This window comes from Solenopsis invicta, chromosome 3 (genome assembly GCF_016802725.1).
Source record: "Solenopsis invicta isolate M01_SB chromosome 3, UNIL_Sinv_3.0, whole genome shotgun sequence".
Lineage (NCBI taxonomy): Eukaryota > Metazoa > Arthropoda > Insecta > Hymenoptera > Formicidae > Solenopsis > Solenopsis invicta.
This window is the reverse complement of record NC_052666.1, coordinates 13,349,739-13,376,383: the sequence shown is the minus strand read 5'-3', so window position 1 is coordinate 13,376,383 and position 26,645 is coordinate 13,349,739. Positions and strand designations below refer to the sequence as shown.

General features: G+C 37.3%; 1 protein-coding gene across 1 annotated transcript; it reads right to left on the bottom strand.

The window, feature by feature from the left end:
- Window positions 1-19,723: 19,723 nt before the first annotated feature.
- On the bottom strand, window positions 19,724-21,224 carry LOC113005643 (extensin-like). Its single transcript, XM_026141432.2, has 3 exons — window positions 21,216-21,224; window positions 20,674-21,000; window positions 19,724-20,174 (listed from the first exon to the last, which is right to left on the bottom strand). The coding sequence occupies exons 1-3, from the start codon at window positions 21,222-21,224 to the stop codon at window positions 19,815-19,817; spliced, it is 696 nt and encodes a 231-aa protein (XP_025997217.1). The 3' UTR covers window positions 19,724-19,814.
- Window positions 21,225-26,645: the final 5,421 nt, after the last annotated feature.

Genomic DNA, 26,645 nt, shown 5'->3' with positions numbered 1-26,645 from the left:
TTCGCAGGGTCATAGTAGGTAGCTTGAGTTACCGATGCTGAGTCGGTAACGATAACGCACGCGCGCGCTCGGAACATGAATAATTTTATAGATCAAATGTTTTTATTATTTATGTTTATTACTTTATTAGTCTACATATTTGTGTATAACTATATATAATTATGTATGAAATATTTTTACTGGAAGTGAGAAAGATAAAGAAATAAATTAATATGTCTCAGATACTTTGTTTTCAATTTTAAATATAAATTTATTTAGTTTAATGTAATTATGTTTTTGTTTCTATTGCGTATAAACAATAATATATTCATATAATTACATACGCAAAATTATTAACGCTAAAATGCAGAATAATCTCCGTTACGTTATGTTTATACCATTTGTAGATCTATCCGTATAAATTTGATTCAGTATTATGTTATTATTTTTGCACAGACAGAGATATACATAACAACAAAGATAAACGTGTATGAGAAGGTAGGAAAGGTAAGGGAATAAGTCATTTTTTAAAATTAAAAATATATCGAGCGTCTATTCATTTGTTTTAACTTCTTGTCTAATATTCATTCATTCTCGTGCAACCATGGCAAGCGATCTATTCGAACGTGGTCGCATTATCGGATTGTGGGAAGCTGGAATACGCACGTGAGAAATCGCGCGTCGAATTCCATGTAGTGAATCAAGTGTGCAAAAATGAATTAAACGGTGGCGGGAAGAAGGAAGAGAAGGGATGGACGACAAGCGGAAACACAACCGTGGACAGCGATCAACGACTGCCGAAGAAAATGCAGTTTTAATCAATCAGGTAGATGCTGAACCTTTTCTTCCGGTGTCGCATTCTGTAAATCAACTTGATTTACAGATATCTAATTGGACAGCGCGAAGGCGTTTACACGAAGCAAACGTGCATTGTCATTATGCCGCACGTAAAATTCCTCTAACGAGGAAACATTGCGATGATCGTGTCGCTTTTGCGCTGCATCAATTAAATACAGCTTCACCTGAAGATTGGAACAGAACTATCTGGACTGACGAGAAAGTATTTTGTTCGACGGATGATCGTCGTTTACGGGTGTGGAGACCGGAAAATTGTCGCCATGATCCCAAATATGTAGTTCCTTACGGGAGAAGTGGGCGTATCACTTGTGCTATGTGGGGGTGGATAAGTGCTCATTGTCCGGGAGAATTAATCGAAGTGTCGACGCATATGAATGCTTTAGAATACGTGTATATTCTGGAGAACGTGTTGCTCCCCAGCGTTCGCAGAATATACACTGAAGAAGATATGCCGACATTTCGGTTAGTTCAAGACAATAGTGCTGTTCATACCGCCCACATAGTAAAAGAATGGTTCGCTCAACATCCAGAGATTGAAGTTCTCGATTGGCCAGCCAAATCCCCGGATCTCAATTTAATAGAAAATGTTTGGGGAATAATTGCAAATTCGTGGGATACTGGACATGAGAGAACTAAAGAACATCTGGTTGCTCACGCGAGGAACTCATGGGAAAATTTGAGGTGTAAGCCTCAATATTTTGCGCATTTAAATGATTCGGTAGAAAGGCGATTGCAGCAAGTGGTTGCACGGGAAGGCTACTGGACCAACTATTAGTTGGTGGCAGTATTATTTCAAACGGTTCTTTTCAGAACCACCAAATTATTTAACGGTGGAACATTTGTCAAGAATGCAATATTTAATAAAAAAAAAAGAAAATATTAAAGAACCAATATATTTTTAATTTTAAAAAATGATTTATTCCCTTACCTTTCCTACCTTCTCATACACGTTTATCTTTGTTGTTATGTATATCTCTGTCTGTGCAAAAATAATAACATAATACTGAATCAAATTTATACGGATAGATCTACAAATGGTATAAACATAACGTAACGGAGATTATTCTGCATTTTGGCGTTAATAATTTTGCGTATGTAATTATATGAATATATTATTGTTTATACGCAATAGAAACAAAAACATAATTACATTAAACTAAATAAATTTATATTTAAAATTGAAAACAAAGTATCTGAGACATATTAATTTATTTCTTTATCTTTCTCACGTCCAGTAAAAATATTTCATACATAATTATATATAGTTATACACAAATATGTAGACTAATAAAGTAATAAACATAAATAATAAAAACATTTGATCTATAAAATTATTCATGTTCCGAGCGCGCGCGTGCGTTATCGTTACCGACTCAGCGTCGGTAACTCAAGCTACCTACTATGACCCTGCGAATCGTTGCACCTCACTGTACATATGTATACATATGTATACTTTATGTGTGTGTATATTTATCATTGTGTTATCATAAACGTGTTGCTGTTATCGCATTGGCTAAAGAGGATTAAATAAGGATTCGTATTGGTGCTGCCATTTTAGGTGCAGTCCAATCACGTGGAACCCCGAAATGTCCAGACTCTCTACTTCTAGGGACTCTATTATAGTGTAGTAACGAGCGCCACTCATTACTCGTGTCAAAAAAATGTACTGGACAAGATTCGCTTCGCGACGATAATAATAATGACGTATCTTAAATGTAAATCGTCGAGATTTGGACTTTGCGTCGCGATATCTCCGCTCGTAGGGCACGGAGAGAAAAAAAAACACTTTTATTATGCAATCTTCCCCAAGCTATCGATTGAGACTACTCGGAACTTGATCGGTTCAGCCGTTACTGAGATCTAATAATCTCATTATGCTTGAACTCGCTGACTCGCGTAAAAGAGGCGCTGGTCTTTCTCGCTGACGCTGATGATGATGACGCTGACGCTGATGATGATGACGCTGACGCTGATGATGATAATAATAGATAGATGAAATGGAAAAAAAAAAAAAAAAAAATACCGCGAGACGCGACCGCGCCTCCTGATTCAAAATAACGTAAATTTCTGTTGCATTATATAAGTATTAAGGAGAATACTTTTTGCATCATTTATTATTTTATTAAATTGTGCAAGATGATACCATGTTCAAAATGTGGTACGCTTCATCGAACTAATTTTCCAGTAAATTCTTTTATTATTTACATGAATAACATGAATTTAAAGGGTATTTTTAATTATTATTGTTTTTATTTTGTTATCTACAATAGTGGCCTCCTTCAAAATGGGACACTTGTAAAGCAAGTGTCTCGGTGAATAAGGTACGATCGCTTATCAATGAAACAAATTCTTCAAGAATTCATCAACTTACTGCCGAAATCAGACGGCACGATGGCGGAAGAGGAGCCATAATTCAAGCGATACGAGAGATGCGGGAGAGGGAAAGTCAACGAGCTCGTGAAAATCGTTAAAAACCTTTGAAAGAAAAAAGATTAAGAAAAATAAAAAAATAAAAATTTTATCTTGTGAAGAGGAAGGTGTCCTTTATGTCGCTAGAGTAGCTAATTAAAGATAAAAATATCAAAGGATAAGGAAAATAAGAAGAAAGGAAAAAAAGATTTAACATTTACACAAATTCTATTAAATCAAAATAAACATATTAAATCTCTTTATTAATTATAAGATGTAGTTTATTAGTTATAAGATAAATTTTGTAATAATACATTAATGTAAGAAAATTAAATGAATAAAGATACAATTTAGGCTTCATACAATTTATACAATTTATTTCATAATTATAACAAAGATAATCATGAAAAAAATGTTTTAAACACAGACTCTTTTTACACCACGCGCAAGTTATTACAGCAATCCCGCCGCAAAATCACATGTTCCTTTTGAATATGTTTTGAAACAAAAGTCTACTGGTGTCTCAAATTCATCTGGCCTTATATCTATATATCCACTTTTATACCATGCGTATTTAAACAAATTCCTAAACCTTGGTGATGAAAATTGGAAATGTGTTGCAATTTTAAAATAGAATCTCGTGAATGTAGTTTAACTTCTAAATCCAGAAGCATGACAACATCCGAAAAATGTTTTACAAAGTTCTTCCATAAGCGGAAACCATTTACGTCTAATGGTTGTCTCTAACCTGTTGTTCCCGCTGGTATTGTTAGAAAAACAATATCCTCAGCATTTTGTGGCCTATTTCTTGCAATTACATCGGGACAATGGCCAGTCCACGAATCCAATAATAAAACCGACTTTGGACCAACATTGGGAAAATAAACTTCTCTTAACCATATCTCAAAATGATGTGATGTTAACTTGCCAGATTTAGAAGCCAAAACAAAAATATTGTTCTCTCTAAACATTGATTCCTGTACTCTAGGACCAAATGTTCCGGTTGGTTCTTTTAAAACTATAAAAAGAGGAGATAATAATCTACCATCGCCTGAAATTATTGGCTGAATTGTATAACTATGCGTTGTTGCAGACACCGATTGTACTACGCGTTCAACCTTTTTTGTACCTTCAACTGCCAATGAACGACCGGCATGCAATTCTAATTGGAATCCGCTTTGTCCGAATTGTAAATATTTTTGAATCCGTAACGCGTAATATAATATTTAACGTTTTCGATAAACCTATTACCTTCTGCCTCTAGATTATCTTTTGATTGTAGAGTTTTCTTCGTTATAAATTTTGTAACTTTTCGAGATACAATACAATGTGCCATTTTAAATTGATTTACCCAATAATGTGATGCTGTAAATCCTGGACAGTTAATCTCTTGTTGTGCTTTTAGCCCCCATCGAGCAATATCAATGTCATGAATAATAATGCCATTCTGTACTGCTTCCTCGAATTTATTTAACGTATACGATGAAATTTCTTTCAGCTTCTCCAATCTAGTACCACCTCTGTTCACTTGTTCCTGCTATCGTCGTAATTCGCGCGGTGATGTGAGTTTTCGAAATTTATGTTTTACACTGTCAAACGATTTTGGCCTAACTGAACCATCAGGTCTCCAAAACTCAACAGCTCTTCTTTTGTATTCTATTGGAATCATATCATTTTCACATGTCATTTCCTTTACATCGTACGTAGGTTGATCTGCTTCATTCTATTCTTCGTCTGTTATTAAGTTTGTTTCCGAAATGTCAAATGAATTTTCAAAATCCAGAGACTCTTCTTCTTCTATTTCTAATTCATTTTTATAAATATTTTGTAACAAATTTTCTACTTTCTGTTGTACTTCCATTTCTTTTTTGGTAGTAGGAGTTAAAGGCATATTTAAAAATGAAGCACTCATTAGTAGCATTATTACGTTTCTCGGATTGAACTGCATTTTACCTAAAAATGATAAACATATATGTGTTTAAAGTGAACCTAATAATTACATTTAAAAGGTAGTAATAAAAATATATCAAATAAGAATAAGGTAAATATCCCAATTAATGACAAAGTAAGTTTTGTAAAAGTAATAGATGTTATTTAAATAAATAAAATAATTATTTAACTTTAAAAATTAAAAATATTAAAAATATTATTATACTTACGTATTCGTAGCGCTTAATACACAACAAAATCATCAAGTATACTAAACTGACGCTCGCAAAGCGACAGCATTTTATACCACTGTTCTAACGATATATGTTTACATTATGTACTAACCTTACTTCGAACATTCTTCATATCTTCTTACCTTTACCTTGACATTTAATTTCTTTGCGATTATATTTCTCTTGGTTACTATAAAATAAAACGACACTACACTGAAGAATAACAATAATTACGGTGTTGTAAGACATTAATTTTTTGTTCAGAAAATAATATGTAATTAATATAAGTTAAACATTTATTTACTGGTCTACATGATTCGACTAGAAGTTGTTTTCTTCAACATTTTACAAACAAGGAGACTTGGATTACAAGAAATGATTAGTCACACATTCCATATCTTCACTATCTAACGCCAGCTCATCAACTAACAACAAGAGAACTAACATAAAACTAATTAAAAAATTAGTTAGAAATTTCATTTTTTATACTGCATTTATACAATTCAATTAAAGTGTTTATTAAATTCCATTAGTGTAGAAATATGCATAACCACGTTACTGGTGCGTGCACTTAGGGTCATTTCCTATCTTGAAATAGAATGTTTACGTCTTGGCAGTATTGACATGTATAGATTCAAGAGCTACGTATATAAGGAAATGACCCAAAGTGCACGCACCAGTAGCGTAGTTATGCATATTTCTACACTAATCAAATTTAATAAACACATTAATTGAATTGTATAAATGCAGTATAAAAAATGAAATTTCTAATTTTTTAATTAGTTTTATGTTAGTTCTCTTGTTGTTAGATGATGAGCTGACGTTAGATAGTGAAGGTATGAAATGTGTAAGTAATAATTTTTTGTAATCCAAGTCTCCTTATTTATAAAATGTTGAAGAGAACAAATATTCTAGTCGAATCATGTAGACCAGTAAATAAATATTTCATTTATATTAATTACATATTATTTTCTAAACAAGAAATTAATGTCTTAAAACACCGTAATTGTTGTTATTCTTCAGTGTAGTGTCGTTTCATTTTGTAGTAAATGTTTTTCTCGATGTTCGTCTGCGTTTTCATGTTAGACACAGACTGCCCACAAAATTTTTGTTATCTTATGCGAGAAAAACATGCATTCAACTTTCATTGAGAACATTTTTCTTTATCTCTTATAGTTTCGACGATACACGCTTCGAAAGAAAAAACCCGATTTTCTTCAAAGGGGTGTTTCACCCTTAAAAGTATATTAGGACACGTGTAAAAAAATACGTGTTCCTTATTTTAATCTGTACAACATGTTAAAGGCACGTCAAAATCGGAGGGAGTCACTTCCGTAGCGCACGAACGCGCGGACGGGTGCACGTACCGTGCGTATAGAGAGGTTTTTAATTATTTTTGGAAAATGGGAATGTTGTATCGTAACTTTATTATATACCGTTGAATTCGTAATAAAATAAGCTTTATTTTGCTTATAAAAAAAATAAAAATTTTGAAAAAAAATAGGTAAGTGGTGGGGGAAAGTATTAAAAAAAAAAAAAAAAAATTTTCCGCTGTTATAAATTACTCTTCAAGCCATTCAACTTTCATTTAAAACATGTTTTTCTATCTCTTATAGTTTCGACGGCATACGCTTCGAAAGAAAAAAACCGATTTTCTTCAAAGAGGTGTTTCACCCCCTTAAAGAGCGTATGGGCACGTATAAAAAAATACGTATCCCTTATTTTTATCTGTACTACAACATATTAAAAACTCGTTTTAATCTGAGGCGGACACTTCCCTGTGTTTCCTTGTTAGTAAATACGATATATACATATTAATCTCATAAATGCTAATAACATTATTTTGAAAATTCATTCTTATATTAAATTTATCGTAACTAATAGTAATAATTAAGATAAATTTAATATAAAAGTTAATATAAAAATTTCTTTTTTTCTTTCTCAATATGTATATTATATTTTTGTGAAGAAAATGATATATGAATCATAAAAATACATGAATTGTGTCATTGTTTTCAAAGGAAGGTTTTCTGACTTTTAAGTTGCGATGAAAATAAGTCTATTGACGATAATAATAATATGCAAAATAACAATGTAACGGATAATGACATAGAGAATGATATTGAGGATGATGATTCTGATTTCGTGCTGTCTAATCAAAGTGAAGAATCTGTTGTTACTAATAAAAGCAATGAAAATTGTGTTATTAATAATAATCAAATTTCAGACATTATAAATCAATCTGAAGAAACGAAAAATAATATTTTTTCAGCAAATAATTCTGCATCAAAAGATATAAGAAAAAAAAGTAACGATTATTGTAGAAATGATAATTTACTTGCAGAAATGTTCCAAGAGCCAAAAGGAGACAAAAAATCTATTTTTTGTACTTATTGCAACACAATGCAAACCAAAATTGCCCGCCATTTTAAATTAAAACACAGTAATGAAAAGGAAGTTGTTAAGTTTTTGTCATTGCCCAAAGGTTTCTATGAAAGAAGAAAATTAATAGGCGATTGCAAGAAGAAAGGAAACTACAAGTTTAATACGCATGCAGATATAAATAATGGCCATATGATTGTTGTCAGGAGACCTAACAATAAAGCAAAGCAGAATGGAAGTCATTTTTTACCTTGTCCTAAATGTGGAAGACACTATGCAAAAACCAATCTTAGACATCATTATCGTTTTTGCGCTAAAATAAAAGATACATCTCAGTGCGTATTGCAACTTGCACGAAGTGCTTTAAAATCAGTCCGAGCCTGTACCAAATTAAGATCGAGAATAATTCCTACACTGAGACATAATAATATTTGTGATATAATAAGATACGATTTGCTTATAATATTGTATTGCAATTATCTTTGTCAACGACATAGATTAGAACATCAGGACGAATACATACGATCACAGTTACGACTCCTTAGTCGATATCAACAAGCATTAAAACAAATTGAACGAGAACTAAAAGAGTTACAAATATTATTTGATCCAAAGTATTATGATAAAGCTATAAAAACAGTAAATGTTATTGCTAAATATAATAAAGAAACAAAACAATTTGACATTCCATTTAATGCTACATGTTTAGGAACAATACTAAGAAAACTGCATAAGATTTCAGTTACGGAACATATTAAGGAGCATAACGGTAAAAAACAAAAACTGACAAAAGATTTTCAAAAAATATTAGACGCTGAATACGGTCATGTTGTAAACAAAACTGCTATAGAAACGCAATGTAGAAAAAGGAGACAAAAAAAAGTTGAACGATTATCAGATATAACAAAGTTTAACCAATATTTAAAAGAGAAAAGGATATCTAACATGGAAATATTACAAAATAATTTTTCGTTTAAGGCTTGGAGATCACTCGCGGAAACAACATTAATTATTATACAAGTTTTTAATCGTCGGCGAGCAGGGGAAACGGAAAGAGCTTTGATCAATGATTATAAGAATTCAACTAGAGTAACAGACAATGATGAAGATTATAAAAAATTACCAACATTAGAGAAAGAAGTGGCTAAACAGTATATACGCTTTACAGTTCGTGGAAAATTAAACAGGACTGTACCTATTTTATTAAACTCAAAGATGACAGACTCGATAGAAACAATTTTGAAATATCGAAAAATAGTAGCAGTAACTTCTAAAAATCCTTACCTATTTGGTATTCCAAATAGCAACAAAAAAAAATTCAAATATCTTAAAGCGTGCTAGTTAATGCGTGAATTATCTGATGTGTGTGGAGCGGAAAACGACGCAGCGTTACGTGACACCAACTTACGTAAACATATGGCTACAAAATGCCTATCTCTCAATTTAAGTAAAACTGAAGTATCTCATGTTGCTAATTTTATGGATCATCATCAAAATGTTCATAAACAAATTTACAGACAACCTGTTGCAAAAGTCGATATTTTAGATATGTCAAAAATTTTAGAAAGAGCAGTAAATACATCTACACATAATACAGCTAACTCTGTAATAACAGATAATACAGCAGGTAATACCGACAGTTCTATAAATGATCGCGTACTTAAATACAGATTTCCTTGCCCTAAACTTTTCATATATGACGTATTTGATTAACAAAACACAAGGCATTAATTCTATAAAATATGAAGGGTAAACAGACTGCTTATCTCCATAAAGATACAAGAAAAATACGAATGGTGCATAATTCAACAACGTGAATCTGTTTCTATTCTAAATTTTCTCTTCGCACGTTTTGTCTCTTCGCTGTTTGTAGGCAACGCGACCTCTTTGCAATTTACATATCTACAATTTTAAAAAATATATTAAATTATTGTTTGAAAGATTATCGAGACAAACAGACAATGCCTCAATAATTGTTTTAATAAATTGACAAATTGTTGTCACCTCACCTAGACTTTAAATAGTTCAATTTGGCTGATGTAGAATCCACGTCTAACAATGCCTGCTCTAGATTTTGTATACCGTATTTCTTCAAGTAATATTCTTTACAAGTGCTACAATCGTGTCCGGGAAAAAGACTTTGGATTTAAGTTGGTGCTTATTTTCGCTAAACAGAAATACTGTAAAGAGAGGAAAGGAAAAAATAGTACCAATATATTAGTAAGAGCAGCACAACATATAAAAGAGCTTTACTCTATATTTCTACAGATTTAATTTATTAATTTACACCTTGGTCTTGACTTCTATACTATGGCATGATTACAGCATCGTAATATTTGGATGGATTAAATATGAAATTTTTCGTATTTTCTTCTGGAACCTAGTTAGCACTTCATATCGATTCCGATAAACGCAATCCAAACAATTCCAATCTACGCTAACATTCGATTCTTCACACGTTGTACCTAAGAGGTTCAGTATCATAAGTATTATTATTCTACTACTACTCTGTGTACAAATTTTGTATCTCTCTGAACGGTTCCATCGTCTCATTCTTTTCTGAGAAGAGAAGAAAAATGAAATATTGTCGATTTTAATATATTTATATGTTCGTAATTAGCAAAAAAACGACAATAAAAGTAACCTACTATGATCGACAGGTGAACATATAGTATTTAAATTGAGAAAATGGCTAACCGGTCGAGAACGGATTTTAGTGCTCAATAATTTCTACTTGAATTTATATACATTTGCAAGTTTTCACTAACTGTACACCACATGTTAGCCGGATTTTAAAACACTGCTAGATAAATAAAATCAAAAATGTATAAATATTTCGAAATTAAATTACTAATCAATATAATAAATATTGATGTCTACAAATATCTCTACAATTCTTCTCCCCTCCCCCAGCCTTCATCGTATCCCAAAAACTGTAAAAAATTTTTTGTGAAAAATATTACCTCGTAAATATAAAAATAGCATCAAATATACCATAAAGGCATTTAATACAATTATCCAAAAATTAATAAATCATAGCACTGCATATACAGTACAATATTATACGACATTTTCATAGTAACATATTTTACATTTTACATACTTTTAAAATAAAAAATAAAAACTAGCTGAAAATAAAATATTCCAATTTAATCGTGAATACCTTTTTATCACAATACATAATCTAAATATATATAATATTTGGTAATATTGACTTTGAAAATGAAAAGAATTTATGTAAAATACTTGCATACATTAGATTTGATTCGTTACAGACTTCAACTGAAGAAATCAAATTTCGAATTTACATTCGTTTTTTGATCATCCAAATTAAACACATTTATACTTATGTATTTTTACTGGTACACTTATGTATGAATTCTCGGAAACGTTTGCATAAAAAAGCATTAAATATTTCTGTAATCTCGAAACGTTTATAAAAGTCTAATTAAGAAAAGAATCGACTCTTTTTATCTCAACTTCATCCAGGATTAGTCTCCTCACAAAGTTTTAATTGCACTTGAACTTCACCACATTTAGTATAAATCTAGTACAAATAGAAAATGGACACAACTATAAAAAGAGTAAGCTAAATAAGGAACATAGATTAAAAGAATTAGAAACTTCTTGAATTAATAAAATAGACAATTGGAAAAACGTGTGATATAAAAATTGTTTATTACCTTCGGTATCTTTTTAATGTAAATATAACAAATTTAATTGCTGATTTTTCAGAAGAATAAATGCGTCTACTACGTATATTTTCTTCCTCAGACAAAGGACAATTTAATGTTAGTACCATCTTAATGTGATATAGATAAGACAATATTCCAGCTATTAGTCTGCAATCCGTTAATGATTCAGCTGTCTGAAAAAGAATTATTCAAGAAATACAAATATTCATAACTAGTATTTGTATTGTTCAACTTTACGGAATGGAATAAAAGATTTGAAAAGAAAAATATTGCAGAAACCTTTTCATAATAGTATTGTCGCCGTTTTATCGTGCCCAGTGTGGTTTTTGAAAAGTCAGCTCTGCTTTCATCAAAGCAGGTACCTCTGCATCTTCAGGCTTAGCTTTAAAAGTCTCCTTTCCGATAAATAATAAATTATTGTATATCTCATTTTTTCAATGTAGACTGATGCACATTTGCAAAGCAGCCTTATGTGTAGCCATCGCTCCATTCGGCATTGAATATGACTAAGATGTGATAAAAGAGAAAAAAATACTGTAACATCAAATCGTACAATCATATACACAAATGTTTTCTACAACCCCTAAAACTATTAGATGTCTTTGCTTGCAGTGTACGAGGTGTGTTCAAAAAGTATCGCGAATTTTGAATTTTCGCGGGTTACGTATATTCGAATTTCGATCTTTTTGTGGCGTTATGTTGGTACTCATGTCTCTCACTTATGCCGACAAGCTCGGCCATTTTGAATGTTCACTTAATTGTTGACAGCTGCTTTGCTTGCACGTGTTTTGGATCGTCTTCGATTTTTACCTATTCAAAAAAATGGATCAAAGAACCTGTATCAAATTTTGTGTGAAAAACGAAATTAAGTGCGCGGATGCATTCCGAATGTTGACTGTGGCATACGGAGAAGCTACCTTGGACCGAAGCAACGTTTATCGGTGGTACAAAATGTTCTCAGAAGGCCGAGAAGATGTGAACGACGAAGAGCGTGCCGGACGACCGAGCACTTCAACAACAGACGAAAAAATTAATGAAGTGGAGAAAATGGTATTGGCCAATCGTCGAATCACCGTTAGAGAAGTTGCTGAGGACCTAAACATATCGATTGGCTCGTGCCATTCGATTTTTATCAATGATTTGGGCATGAGACGGGTCGCCGCGAAATTCGTACCAAAATTGCTCAATTGCGACCAAAAACAGCATCGCATGAACATTGCTAATGAGATGTTGGACTCTGTCCGCGACGACCCAAATTTGCTCCAGAGGGTCATAACTGGTGACGAATCGTGGGTTTATGGTTATGACGTGGAAACCAAAGCTCAATCATCTCAATGGAAGCTGCCGCACGAACCAAGACCGAAAAAAGCGCGCCAAGTTCGGTCGAATGTGAAAGTTTTGCTGACAGTTTTCTTCGATTGCAGGGGCGTGGTGCATCATGAGTTCTTGCCACAGGGTAGAACGGTCAATAAGGAATATTACCTGCAAGTTATGCGCAATTTGCGCGAAGCAATCCGCCAGAAACGCCCGGATTTGTGGAAGAACAAAAATTGGCTTTTGCACCACGATAACGCCCCTGCTCACACATCGTTGCTTGTGCGCGACTTTTTGGCCAAAAACAACACACTAATGATGCCGCAGCCACCGTATTCCCCAGATCTGGCCCCCTGTGACTTTTTCTTGTTCCCTAAACTGAAGAGGCCCATGAAAGGATGACGTTACGCTACGCTTGACGAGATAAAGACGGCATCGAAGGAGGAGCTGAACAAGATAAAAAAAAATGATTTTTTGAAGTGCTTCGAAGATTGGAAAAACCGTTGGCACAAGTGTATAATATCTCATGGGGATTACTTTGAAGGGAACAAAATAGATATTCATGAATAAATAAATAATTTTTGAAAAAACACAAAATTCGCGATACTTTTTGAACACACCTCGTACATTTCTCCCAATATAGAATTGTTTTAATGATCTTTTAATACATAAAAAAGACAACTGTATACTATTTGAGAAAACAATTTAAAAATAAAAATATAAACAATATCCCAATATGGCCAAAAAGTCTATCGACACATTTAAGTAATGAGAGGAGCTATACCGATCGAAAGCAAATCTTATAGTACTCAATAATTTTCTAGGTAAATTTATAAACATTTACAAGATTACTCAAGCTGTGCACTGTATAATTGTTGGACCTAAAACACTTAGTAGCCGTTCTCGTTATTTAAATGTGTTAAAAATTAAAAGTTGAAAGAAGGAACTTTTGTACCAGACTAAGTCTCGTGATTTACATAACAAAATGATAAGAGCATATACTTTACCCAGTTTTGAGCAAATCTTATTTTAATAGAATTAAAAAATTAAAAATTTTGTAAGAAAACCACAAGTAATTAAAATATTTTAGTTATCGGTTCAAATGTTATGTAATGATAAAATTAATGGCATAATTTTAAAGCATTAATGTTAATTTAATTTAATTTAGTACAAGTGTACTGTATGTGCTTTTCATTAACAATAAATATTAATAACATAAAAAAAACATAACCTTACCTGTTAACTAATGAAATAGCAAAATAAAAAGTTACTTTGAGAGCATCATTACCGTTGACTGGATATGTAATGTGGTATCATTATGTAACGACTTGACTTTTCCGCGCACGGGGCGGCGTACTTTCGTGCTGACGCAGAGGAGGTCGCCAAGAGAACTAGATGCGAGTTTGGTGAACAAAATATAATTTATTTCGCGTTAAAACGATACAAAGAAAGTAGCGTTCGGGACGCGACGCGCGGACGGACGTGACGATGACTTATTTCTACGCGCGGACGGGCTAACGAACGGATAACGCGCGGACGGACGGAACAGAGATAGCATGCGCGGACGAACGAAGACGGGAATTATCGCGCTCGGACGGACGGTATTTACAAGTTGCGTTTGTGTACGCGAGGGATTCCGAGCCAAATTTCTCGGAATTCGGAATCCCTGTTTACGCGTCGGTGTCGTGGCCGTGGCCTCGAAGGCCGCGGCCACGGCCGAAAACGTCGCGCGCGCGGTACAGCTGTACGCGATTCGAAACGGTCGCGACGCGCTGCGGTTAATACTGCGATATTAGTACGGCGGTGGCGATCGACTCACGCCAAGATCACTTGGTGGAGGCACGGAACTCCACACCCCGAATCGTGAGTCGATGCCGAGTAGGAAAAACGAATCGGAGATGTTCCAACTATCAGAATCTCCCGGTAGAGCCCAAGATTAACTTGAGCCCGTAAATCGGTCGGTCTAGGAGGCGGACGGCTATTCGCCAAGATTTTTTGGCGGAAACTAAGCTCTCTTAACTCCTGGCTAGCGCTCGGGAACTTCTTTTGCGGACGGAAAGCGGACAGAAAAGAAGCCTCGATTGTAGAAGCGGCGGCGCTTATATAGTCGAGTTCCGGGGCAGGGACGGTGAGGGGGTACGGAACGGTGCGGTAACGGAGGGGGAATCCCTGCTGCTCGGCCAGCGACTTCGGTTACGTCGAGCGCATGCGCGCGGAGATCTCCTCGACGCGCTGATGCATGTTTGCGCGCTACGCCGGTTTCAAAGTCTTACTTGGCGCTGTGCGCCGGTTTCTCGTAGAGTCCCTAGAAGTAGAGAGTCTGAACATCTCGGGGTTCCACGTGATTGGATGCACGTGATTGTGCACCTAAAATGGCACCACCAATACGGATCCCTGTTTAATCCTCTTTAGCCAATGCGATAACTGCATACAACACGTTCAAGTGCACACAGCGATAAACATACACACACATAAAGCTCACATACATACACTGACATATTCATCACCGACATTTTAGGGGCAGATGTCCAGACTCTCTACTTCTAGGGACTCTAGTTTCTCGCTGTCCGGCGGTTGTTCGGCCGGAGAGCTTGGAACGGAAAACGATCCGAGGGAGCGGAAAGGCGGTTTGTTAAAATTGCAGCACACATGTCAGCTTTAGTCTCTTCGGCCTCACTTTGCTCTTTATTAAAATATTTTAATAATAAGGTCTACAAAATAGGTTGATGCTTTTCCATTACAATCTTCGGCTGAGATTGTCAAAGATATTGAACCACATTATAGGTTGTCAATTTTTGTTAAAGATTTTCCCAGTTACGACGCTTGAAAGTTACAGTACAACGTAACTTTGAAGCCTCACAACTCAGAAAGTACTCAACGAAAATGACCTTTCTTATAATGTTTTGGAAAGGTCTCGAGATAAACTACAAAAATATGTAATAAAAAGTAGGTAGTCCCATTAAAAAAATTGGAGGTGTCCTTCACGTGACCTTCAAGCAACTATTCAAGGTCAAATTAATGATACCATCTTATGACCCCCTTGAAACCATACAACTTTTGTCTGAAACATTTTCTTGTAAAATGCAAGGAAACGGAAATGTTTGGGGTGATAGATTCAAATGGCTCACCCTGTATATATTGTGACGTTGCAGTCCGCTGCAGTAAAGCAGCGTCCGCTGTTGTGCATAAAGCGCGGGTTTGCGCTCGCACCGGATCAAAAATCGCACCTCAATTGCAGTAGACTCTAGGAGAAGGTCGGTTCCGCGTAATTAAACAGCGTACTAATTACTCTCATATTTTCATGAATTGTACTTTGCGGGCACGATCGCTGTTGACGCAGAGACTGGCAACGGAAAGCAGCGCACAAGAAACAACTACGTAGCAGCCAGGAGAACGAAAAGCAGGAACGTAGCAGCGTCCGGGGTGTCGCATCTGGAGAGCGGCGGAACGCTGCGGGAGAAACTTTGGGAACAAGCGAGGATCATGATCGCCGATAAAATTGTCACAATGCTGGCGGAAAACCTGGAGGAGCGCAGGTCCTGTAAGGCACGCAATGGCGGAGGTCGTCTCATAAGCCAAAGTAGAGTAACCGCAGCCATAACGTAGCGAAAGGAAGGTGCAATTCCGCCGTACCATCTCATAGTGCCAGGGTCCTGCGAACGCCCTCCGGCAACAAACGGTAAAATACGGTATTCGAAGGGCGGTACTCCGCGGTCGTAGTCGTCGTCATCGTTGTTGTCTTGATCGTCGAGAGATCGGAGGCGCAGCATGTCGGTCTCGAAATCTATTGCCACGTTCTTCAAACAATTATGAAACATGAGTCGGGTTAGCGCAAAATTATATTGGTGGTTCGGCCCGTTATAAAAGAACTGTTTTCTGAATTCTGCGCGTATAGCGCGCTCGACCATCGGCGCGGGTATCCAGGGCATCCCTTCCGGTGGTCGAGTGTAGTCGGGGAGACAGCGCGTGAGATACATAACGTCCTTTTTAACTTCCGCGTCGGCATATTTGTACAAACCGCGTATTCGGTATACGGACTCGTTAAAAAGAAGCCACCGAGCGACGCAGCTCGTGTATCGAATGTCGAAGATATAGTTGTCGACGAGGAACTCGGACACCAAATTCTCGGCACACCTCAGAGGATCGATCGTTACCATTTCTTCTATCTGTAAAACGTATGCGTACGTTGAACCGCCAGTGCTTTATTAGATCACGAAGGTATTGGGCGGAATTGTCACCCGCTTGGCGCAATTTCGTGACGCCGTTGGCGCGGTAGTAGTCGCACACTACAGCGTCACCCACGGAGCCCGAATCAAGATTACGGGCCATTTTCGCTAACGCGTTGTAACCTTGGGCAAAAGTAATGCCACTGTTCGGCAGCGTAAAAATGGGCGCCCGGTTACAGTAGAAATGCCCATACTGGGCGTAGAATCCGACTGCTCCGTTTTCTGGCCTCGTGGGACGCTGTTGCAGAATAGCTGCATCAAATCGCTCAGTTTGACGAACAGGGCGCTGCCACTATCGTTCGGCAACGTCAAATTGGACGCTCGGTGCAATTGCACCACGTCCACGTTTAGAAAATCGTCTATGTACAATGCTGCTGTCCGTTGCGACATCTTTCGACCATGATCGCAAGAGTAGAAACGTAAATACGCCATCCCGCACTTTTGGGATGGATCAATCGTCTCGAGAGCGTTGGTAAACGACCAAGCAAACGTTTCCCAGTCGTGTTTGTACACGCGATACATTCTATCGACGTTGTAGGCAACGTATTTGGTGCCATTGCGCGCTGTCTCGCTCGCGAACAGTAGGGCGTTTAACGCCCTCCGCAAAACGACGGATTGGAAAGAGTTGACAACGACGCGAAGGCGGTCGTCGCGTTGCAGCGTCGTCCGAACGAGCACGCCGTCGAGCAGTTCCGAGTCCGAGTCCAATTGAAAAAGTCTTTGCCGTCTATCTCTGCTAAACGGAATTCATATCATCGTTCACACTTGTTGATTGCCTCGCGGTGGTTATGACTAAATTCTGATCTGCGTGGCACATTGAGTGTCGTGGCGAAAAATTTTGAGCGATTTTCAAAGTATAACAATAATTTATTTATTTTTGCACACAAGAATATGAGACGGGCGCGTGTACACGCGGGCAAACGACTGACATTTGAATTGCTTCATGCTCGTGCAACAGGCCAGGATTGAGTTGATGTCAGTCGTGCAGGTGACGTCCGGATCTATCTCGCCGTTGTTCAAGACGTTTTCTGGCTCTGGTGGCGGCGTCGTCGTCGGTGGTTGCCGTGGAAGGATACGCGGTGCACACAACACCCGCGGTAATCGCGCGCATCGCAGAGCGATTGGACGTTTCTCCTCCTCCTCCTCCTTCTTGGAGAAGAAATAAACAATCCTGGGACGTCTTTTTTGGCGACGAGCCGTTAATCTTTTGTTCTACTCGCTAACTCCCGATTGCCCGGGCTATAATAAATGATTGTTTAATTTTTTTTTATATGTAGTTATAAAACTTGCCTATATGTATTTACTTATATTCACATTTTATTCAAACATAGAAATATGTCACATAATCATAACTTCTTAGAACTATAAAAAATTGACCGCATTTGACCGAATAACTGAAGCACGGATATCATTTTATGACACTTTTAGTTCAAATATTTGTAAAAATTGAATGCCCGAAAGTGCCCCCGTTCACAAGATATTTTCACATTTTTGGTGCAATGATTTATACGGATTGCCATTTGCATGGAGTGTCATTTATGCGGAGTGTCTATTCTCTATCATTTCTAATTAAAAATTATTTTAAATATTGCACACATCCGGGAGCGAATCCGGATCTTACGATTGTGAAGCAAGCACTTAATGCACGACTGCACTGGTTGGGAGAACAGTTACCGGGAAGGCTCATATGGCGCGTCGCGATATGGCCAATATTCACAAATTTATTATTTCGAAACTAAGGCCTATTTGATCAAATGCCGTGAGATGTAAACTTTTTTTCGTCTAAAGAATAACTAAAAAAATTGGGATGAAAATCCCAGGATTTCCATCCCAATTTTTTCTCACCTGATCCTCCCCTTGTAAGCGTACATTCTTTTTTATATTTTTAATTTTAATAAATTTTGAATTTATATAAATTGTATAAAGGAAAAAATCTATGTTATAAATATAATTAAATAATTTTTAAATTATTTAATTATTTTTAAAATGGATGTTATATAAAAAGTAATAAATATAAAAACATCAAAAAGTATTTATTTATAAAAGTAATTCAGAAAAAAAAACTATCCTGTCTATAGTACAGTTATTTAAACACAATAAAAAATAGAAAAATAAAGTACATGTAGAGTATATTTTTCTGAAACATTTTATTAAAATTATAAGAAATCTTGAAACATAAGAGAATCTTACATATTTGTTGAACAACATTTCTGGCAATTGATATGTTTCGAAGTCTATACATGTTGACACTTCGTGAAAATTTACAGAAAACTGAACTTACATTTTTTTATAATCATAGTATTAGCTCTATAGAGATTTAAAGTGAGTCTAACCCTAACTTCACAATAAATTTTTAAAAATTAATATTTAATTTTTAGTAGCAAGGAAGCAGAACATAAAACAAAAAAACAAAACTCAAGTAAACAAATCGCACAAGAAAAAAATAAACAAACTAAATCTGTAAATTATTATAACTGTAACCCACTAAATATTTTGGTCATTATGATGTTGAAATGTCATGCTAACATCTTGGCAACAACTAATGTCCCTCTTCTAGAATGTTTTAGCAGAATGTTTTCTTTGTAACTTTATTGCAACGTACAGATAACGTAGCAATCAATTTTACGTTACTTGTGCGTTGCAATAACGTCACAAAGGAAACATTTTGAAACATTCTAGAAGAGAAACATTAGCTGTTACCGAGATGTTAGCATGACATTTCTGCTACATAATGACCTTTTTCAAGTACATCAATTGTTGACTTAAGTAGCCGGTGAGGATTACATCCTTTAACAGTCGGTGGCGGATTGAACGCCTGGGTCGCCGGCGGCGGAATTGTACACTTGGGTGGCCGGCGGAGAGTCGTAGACCTCAGTGGCCTGCGGAGGATTGTACACTTGGGCGGTCGGCGGAGGGTTGTACATCTGAGTGGACTGAGGAGGATTGTGCACTTGAGCGGCCGGCGGAGGATTGTATACTTGGGCGGCCGGCGGAGTGTTGTACACCTGAGTGGGCTGCAGAGAATTGTGCACTTGGGCGGTCGACGGAGTGTGGTACACCTGAGTGGGCTGCGGAGGATTGTGCACTTGAGCGGCCGGCGGAGGATTGTATACTTGGGCGGCCGGCGGAGGGTTGTACACCTGAGTGGGCTACAAAGGATTGTACACTTGGGCGGCCGGCGGAGGGTTGTAGACCTGAATGGCCTGCGGAGGATTGTACACTTGGGCGGCCGGCGGAGAGTTGTAGATCTGAGTGGCCTGCGGAGGACTGTACACTTGGGCAACTGGCGGAGGGTTGTAAACTTGAGTGGCTGGGGAATTTTTATTTCCTGACGCGCCAAAATATCTTGCAAAGTTAAAAAAAAACATTTTAAACTTTTTAAAATTTCTGTCTTTTTTATTAGATTGCATATACTTACTATTTTTTTTTTCGCCTGCTGTAACGCGCGCCGCATCATATTCTTCATTTGCTGCAAAAAAAACATTAGTTAACAAGAATCACCCTAATTTATATATCCGTCTCTCTCTCTCTCTCTCTCTCTCTCTCTCTCTCTCTCTCTCTCTATCTATCTATCTATCTATCTATCTTTCTCCCTCTTTTCCTCTGTGTGCGTGTGTATAACTTATTTTACTATTTATATCGTGTTACCTTGTGCGTTACTAGCGGTGGCGGTGGTCGTTGTCGCGGCGCACGATATCCAATCTGCGTCTGCGCAGAATGATAAGTATCAAAAGTATGCGCGTATTCCATAAATGGCGCCGGCATACGCTGGCCGCTTCTATAATGCGGTATTTCCGCCAAAATTATTGGTGGCAGTGATGGCGGCGGCGGCGGCGGTGGCGACGGCGTTGGCGATGGAGGTGTTGGTGGTAGAGGCGGTGGTGGTGGAGGCGGTGACTGTGCCGACACACGTTTTCTGGATGTGATAGATGTGCTTGTGTCAGCACAGCCACCACATCCAGCCGTCCATACTGCCTGCGGACGGTTTTCACTATTTGTTGCAATACAAATATAATAACATTAAAACAAATATTAAAAATTAAAAAAGAATCATTTTAAAAACAAATATGAATTTCAGAGATACACAATAAGTCGCTCAATTTTAAAATAAATTTATTTATATCTCAGCTTCCATAGAACCCTTTATTTCAAATTTTGCAAATTCCTTCAGTATGACATCAGAAAGTTACCAGTAACATTTTAAGAAGAGGGTTTTCTCAAAAGTCGAGATAGAAAAAAATTTATTCCCATGATAGATGAAAAAGTCGCAGCAATTTAAAATAGATTTTTTTATATCTCGCCAAGAAGACCCTTTATTTCAAATTTTGCACATTCCTTCCGGATGATATCACAGAGTTACCAGTAAAATTTTAAAATAGGCCTTCTCAGAAACCGAGTTATAAACAAATTTTTTTCAAATATAGACAAAAAATCGTTGTCTTTGACAATAATTTATTTATATCTCAGCTTTTGAAAGGGCTCTTTTCTTAAAATTTTACTAGTAACTCTGAAATGTCATCCCGAAAGAATGTGCACAATTTGAAATAAAAGGTCCCCATGGAATGAAAGTGAAGCCAGACTTAGCAGCCGGAACGCTACGGCCAGGGCCGAATGGGGTGTCGAGGCCCTGATATTAAAAAATAATAAGATTTATAAAAAATCAAATGTTAGCAAATTCTGTGAAAAACAACAACAGATAAGTTACACTTTTAAATAAAAACAACAGTATAACTAACAAAATTAAAATAAATTAATTATTTAACAGTCTGAGACGATAACCATGAATATGAAAGACGTACGAATATCCATACAGAATTGAAAAAAATCACAAACCCACGTCTGAGTGAGTGTAAAACGACAGAATTGCGACCGAAGCGATGACGGCCATCGTTGTTTATTAAAAATTAATTAACAATTTCTCTTGTGTAGCAGCTAAAGACAAACGCATATCCGTAGAAAGACGAAAAAAATCACAGACGCACCTTTGAGTGTGTGATTTATTTCGACTCTACGGATATGTGTTCGCCTTTGGCTACTATATAAGTGAAATTGTTAGTTAAATTTTTAAATAAACAATTAAGGCCGTCATCGCTTTGGTCGCAAATCCGTCGTTTTACACTCACTCAGACGTGCGTTTGTAATTTTTTTCTACTCTCTACGAATATGCGTTTGTCTTTGGCTGCTACACAAGGGAAATTGTTAATTAATTTTTTAAGTAAATAACAAGGGCCGTCATCGCTTCGGTCACAAATTGATTATCGTGCCACGTATTTTGTAATCCGTTCCGTTCCGACGTGTTCTGCGATTTGGTGATCTCTCGATTCGTTTTGGGACATCTCCGAGTAGCGAGAGTACGCTTCCGTTAGCTTCAAGTACCGATCGCGTTAATCCGTCTCTTCCGTTAATTTTCTATCTTCCAGATTATTCTAAGAATATCTACTACCGCCTGTAACCGCGTAACTTTGTAAACTCCCTGTACTCGTTAACCGTGTCTCTAATTATTCTCAAATATATTATCTTTCATTGTTTCAATTATTTATGGCGTTGTGAATGCGTTCCCCTCCCCCCTTTCCCACTACTCTTAAGAACTACGCCCCTCTGCCATTTGCGGAGCAAGCCGTGGGCAGCGATATCCGTTTTGCCGTGTCACGCAATTACCGTTTTTCGTGAAGTGGTACAAGAGATTGCGCCTGGCGCCCAATTATTAATTAAGTTTAAGGAACTTTTGTTTACCGCCCCCCTCTTTTCCCTTTTTATTGGGCGTGTTCTCCTGTGCCTGGCGAGTGCAGGAAAAGTACGTCGCAAATTTTGGCGCCCAACGTGGGGCCATGCCAATTAAAATTTACAGAGGGAGATGGAACGCAATTCGCAAATTCTTTCCTATGTGATGTGAAACCTTCTGTAGTAACCCGCTTTCTTATCCCACAGCTGTGATTGTACCGCTTATGTGTGTTGTGTTCGATGTGTGTGTGTGTGACATCCGTCACTTGTAAGTACCGAAGAATTTCTTTTTTTCTTCATGATAATTACCGCTGCCTTATAAGATTTGATCGGGGGAAGACTGGAATTTGTGTGCCACCGTATAGTTAGCTACCGCATTCCGCGCCAGACAAGGACGCAAATAGAGCGCCGCGCGCTAGACAAAGACGTAACTAGAGTACCGCGCGTTAGACAAGGACGCAAATAGGGTGCCGCGCGTCAAACCGGGGCGCAAATAGGGTACCGTATGTTAGATAAGTACGCGAGCGGGGTACCGCGTGTTAGACAGAGACGCGGATAGAGCTCGGCACACGTTCCGAGATTACCGCTGTTTGCGCGTTTACAGCGTTCAAAACTTTCTCGGATTGCTACGGAAAATTGTCGCGCAAAATAAAATGAATTAGTTAAACACAGCTTTGTGAGAGATTCGTCATGGTATTCAAGCCTGTCCCGTATCGTCCCGCTTTATGGTAGTTAGAGTGGAAAAACCGAAGTAATTTAAAATTCACCATTGACTCCAAGCGAGAAAAATATCGCCGTGTTTATGCATATTCCCCCCTTATCGTCCTTTTGGCATTGATATTGAGCACTCGAACAATTATTTGGCTTCTCGCATACTGCGTTTCAAAAATATTTGAACCTTGAGCAGTAGCCTTGACTGTTTAGTTCCCTATTGTTCGCCGCGTATTTACCAATCCACCGTTACCCCCTAGTATCTGGAATACCGTCGCAGCACTAGTCAGACCTGAATTTCGAAATCCTTACGCGCTATCATAATAAAGGAACGTTGAATTCCACCGCGTTATATTATTTATATTAGCGACGGGGAAAAAACAATTAAAATTTTTTTTTCTTCTTTTTCCTCTCCTTTTCTCTCGCCTCTTTGGTGTCATTATTGATAGAAACAAATAGATTTCGCCACTATCGTAGCTATTCTATTTCTTTTTATTATTAATTTAAAATCACTTGTTGTAAAATCAAACCAGATTACCATAGGCTCTCGTTTTTATATTTTCTCTTCTCTCGTTTTTCCGGCCGTTTCTCAAAAAACCCACCAAAATTTTTTTTTCCGAAATTACGAATTACCGTCCCACGTAGTACCGACAGATCCAAATGAGGGAGGGGAGTGACCTCCTTCGGTGGATTGACGATTTGACGGCGGATCAAGCCAGACAGCACTTGGAGGATAGGGGGTTAATGGCTCCTGCACACTGGACGCGGAAACGCTTGCCTAATTATAATTAAAGAGTGTAACGCTGGTACTTTTCCGGTGCGGCGGGAGTATCGGAATATCTTTCGGTCCGTTGGGATATCGTAATCGGTTGCTCGGATGTGCTCGCCGGATGCCAGGGTAGTAATGAGAACTCCGTGTTGAGTACAATAATGCAAACGTAACAATATATTTATCAGATGTAATTGAAATACACAAGTAATAATAAGGCACCGGAGTGCTCGGTTAAACAATAATTGTACCCGCGCAAAATAAAAGAACGGACAAAATATAATTCGCGGCGTAACTTAATATTTAAACCAAAGAAAGAAACAGACGGACTGGTATTATGCGCTATGCGCTCGGAGGTAATAATCAGAGTCGCTCGGTTGAACAATAATCGGACCCGCGCAAAATAAAAGAACGGACAGAATATAATTCGCGGTGTAACTTAATATTTAAACCAAAGAACGGATTCGGATAACTAAAGAAACGGAAGGACTGGTATTATGCACTATGCGCTCGGAAGTAATAATCGAAGTCGCCGTGAAGCGGCTAACTTAAAGTGCGGTTAAACGGGCCGTGATTGGCCAGCGCGACGGACGGTCGTGATCGCGGAATCGGCAGCGCGCGGTGCAGCGGACGGTTCCGCGATACGTGAGAGCGGTCGACGTTAGAAACCTAAGTGGTCTCACCCCGCGGGGTGTTGTCACCCCGTGGGGAGCAGGTTTTCGGATTGAGCCAGAGGACGGCGTCGAGTCTTCCCGACGACGGTGTTGGTCTCAAGAATCCCCGAGAACGGACTTGCGGGACGGGTGGTTCCTATTGGCCGAGAACACCCAGCCGCGGAAACGACGAGTATTCCCGTCGCGGACGGAGGATGGGATCGACCGAGTATTCCCAGCCGTTAGGACCGACAAGTATGCTCATCGTGAGATAGTTGGAACGAGAATGCCCGTTCCCGAGGAAGTGTTTGAGAATACCCAAGCTAAGGAGCGCCGAGGATACCCGGCGCAGGAGCGAAGTAGGTGCGAGATCGGTGGCTCGAAGCGATCTCATTTCGGCTGCCCGCTGCCGGCTTATATAGCGGTCCGCGCGGTCATACGTACCAATCAGCGCGCGCGGTTGGGCCGACCGGAGTGGGAATGCTTGCCGAACGCGGCGCGCGGCATACATGGTAGCGCGTGATCGCAGCAAGCTTAGCCAAGCGCGTGCACGTGCTCGGTCTTACGCGTTGCGTTCGGCTGTTAACGGAGTCACTCCTTAAATCGGAGTGGCGGTGCGGCGGAAGGGCGTAACGTTACAAGAGTTTAATTTTTCTCTCTTATAAAGATTAAGTTATAGAATGTAGAAAATAAAAATTAATTTATCTTCATTTATTTGCCAACTGGAGATGGACTTCATAGTATTTCACTATCGAATTGAAAGAAGTACTGCGACACTTATAATAAGAGAAACTTGCGAAGCTATATGGGATTGTCTTTCTTCAGAAGAACTATTTACACCATCTGAAAATAGATGGCGAGAAATAGCCCATAATTTTGATAAAAGATGGAATTTTCCAAATTGTGTCGGTGCTTTGGATGGAAAGCATGTTTCTATAATTGTAAGATTATATTGAAACAAGTATATGAAATTTTAATAACAAAATTAATTAATATTAAAATTATTTTCACAGTGTCCTAAAAAAGCAAGCAGTACATTTTACAATTATAAACAATTTCACAGCATAGTCATATTAGCACTTGTAAGTGCCACATACAAATTTTTGATCGTTGATATTGGTACTCAAGTGAAGTGAAATACTTCATTCGAAGAATTCAAAATTCTGTTGAAGTTTCACAACAAAACCGTCAGCTCTCTTCGCAAGAAGACGCAATATTCATTCATTCACAAATATCAGTGAGAGCTTTTACAGATATGAGATAAAGTATGCTTAGTTTGCATCGAAATTAATTCCTGAAAGAAATGTGTTTCAAAACGTCAACAAAATATGCTTCCCCCCCGGACTTACGAAAAAATAAATGTATATGTAATTCTTCTTCATTTATTCATTGTGCAAACTGTTGAAAGAAAATTTATGCTTTAAATTTTTTTATGATGTTTATCGTCCAAGAAATTGTTTCCTATCGAAATAATTAAATTTTGTAATAAATCTGCAATACTTGAATAATTAAATTTTGTAATAAAAGTATTTACATTCACATTCACAATCAGATGTTTGTTTTTATTCTTTTTCTTATTTACGATTAATTATTTTAAAAACTAAACTTTTAAAATACTGTTAATATTATTTCCAATTAAATTTTAAATTAAACAATTTGAAAATTTAGATACGTTGCCTTTATATGTTATCCATTTCAAACAACTTATGTATTATTATTATTATTACCTATTTGTTATTTCAAATATTCTTACTTGAATTCAAATT

Coding starts and splice junctions, on each gene's coding strand:
- LOC113005643 (XM_026141432.2), bottom strand. Junction 20,175..20,673: donor CACCGCTAGTAACGCACAAG/GTAACACGATAT, acceptor AATCCTTTGTAG/CCCACTCAGGTGTACAACCC.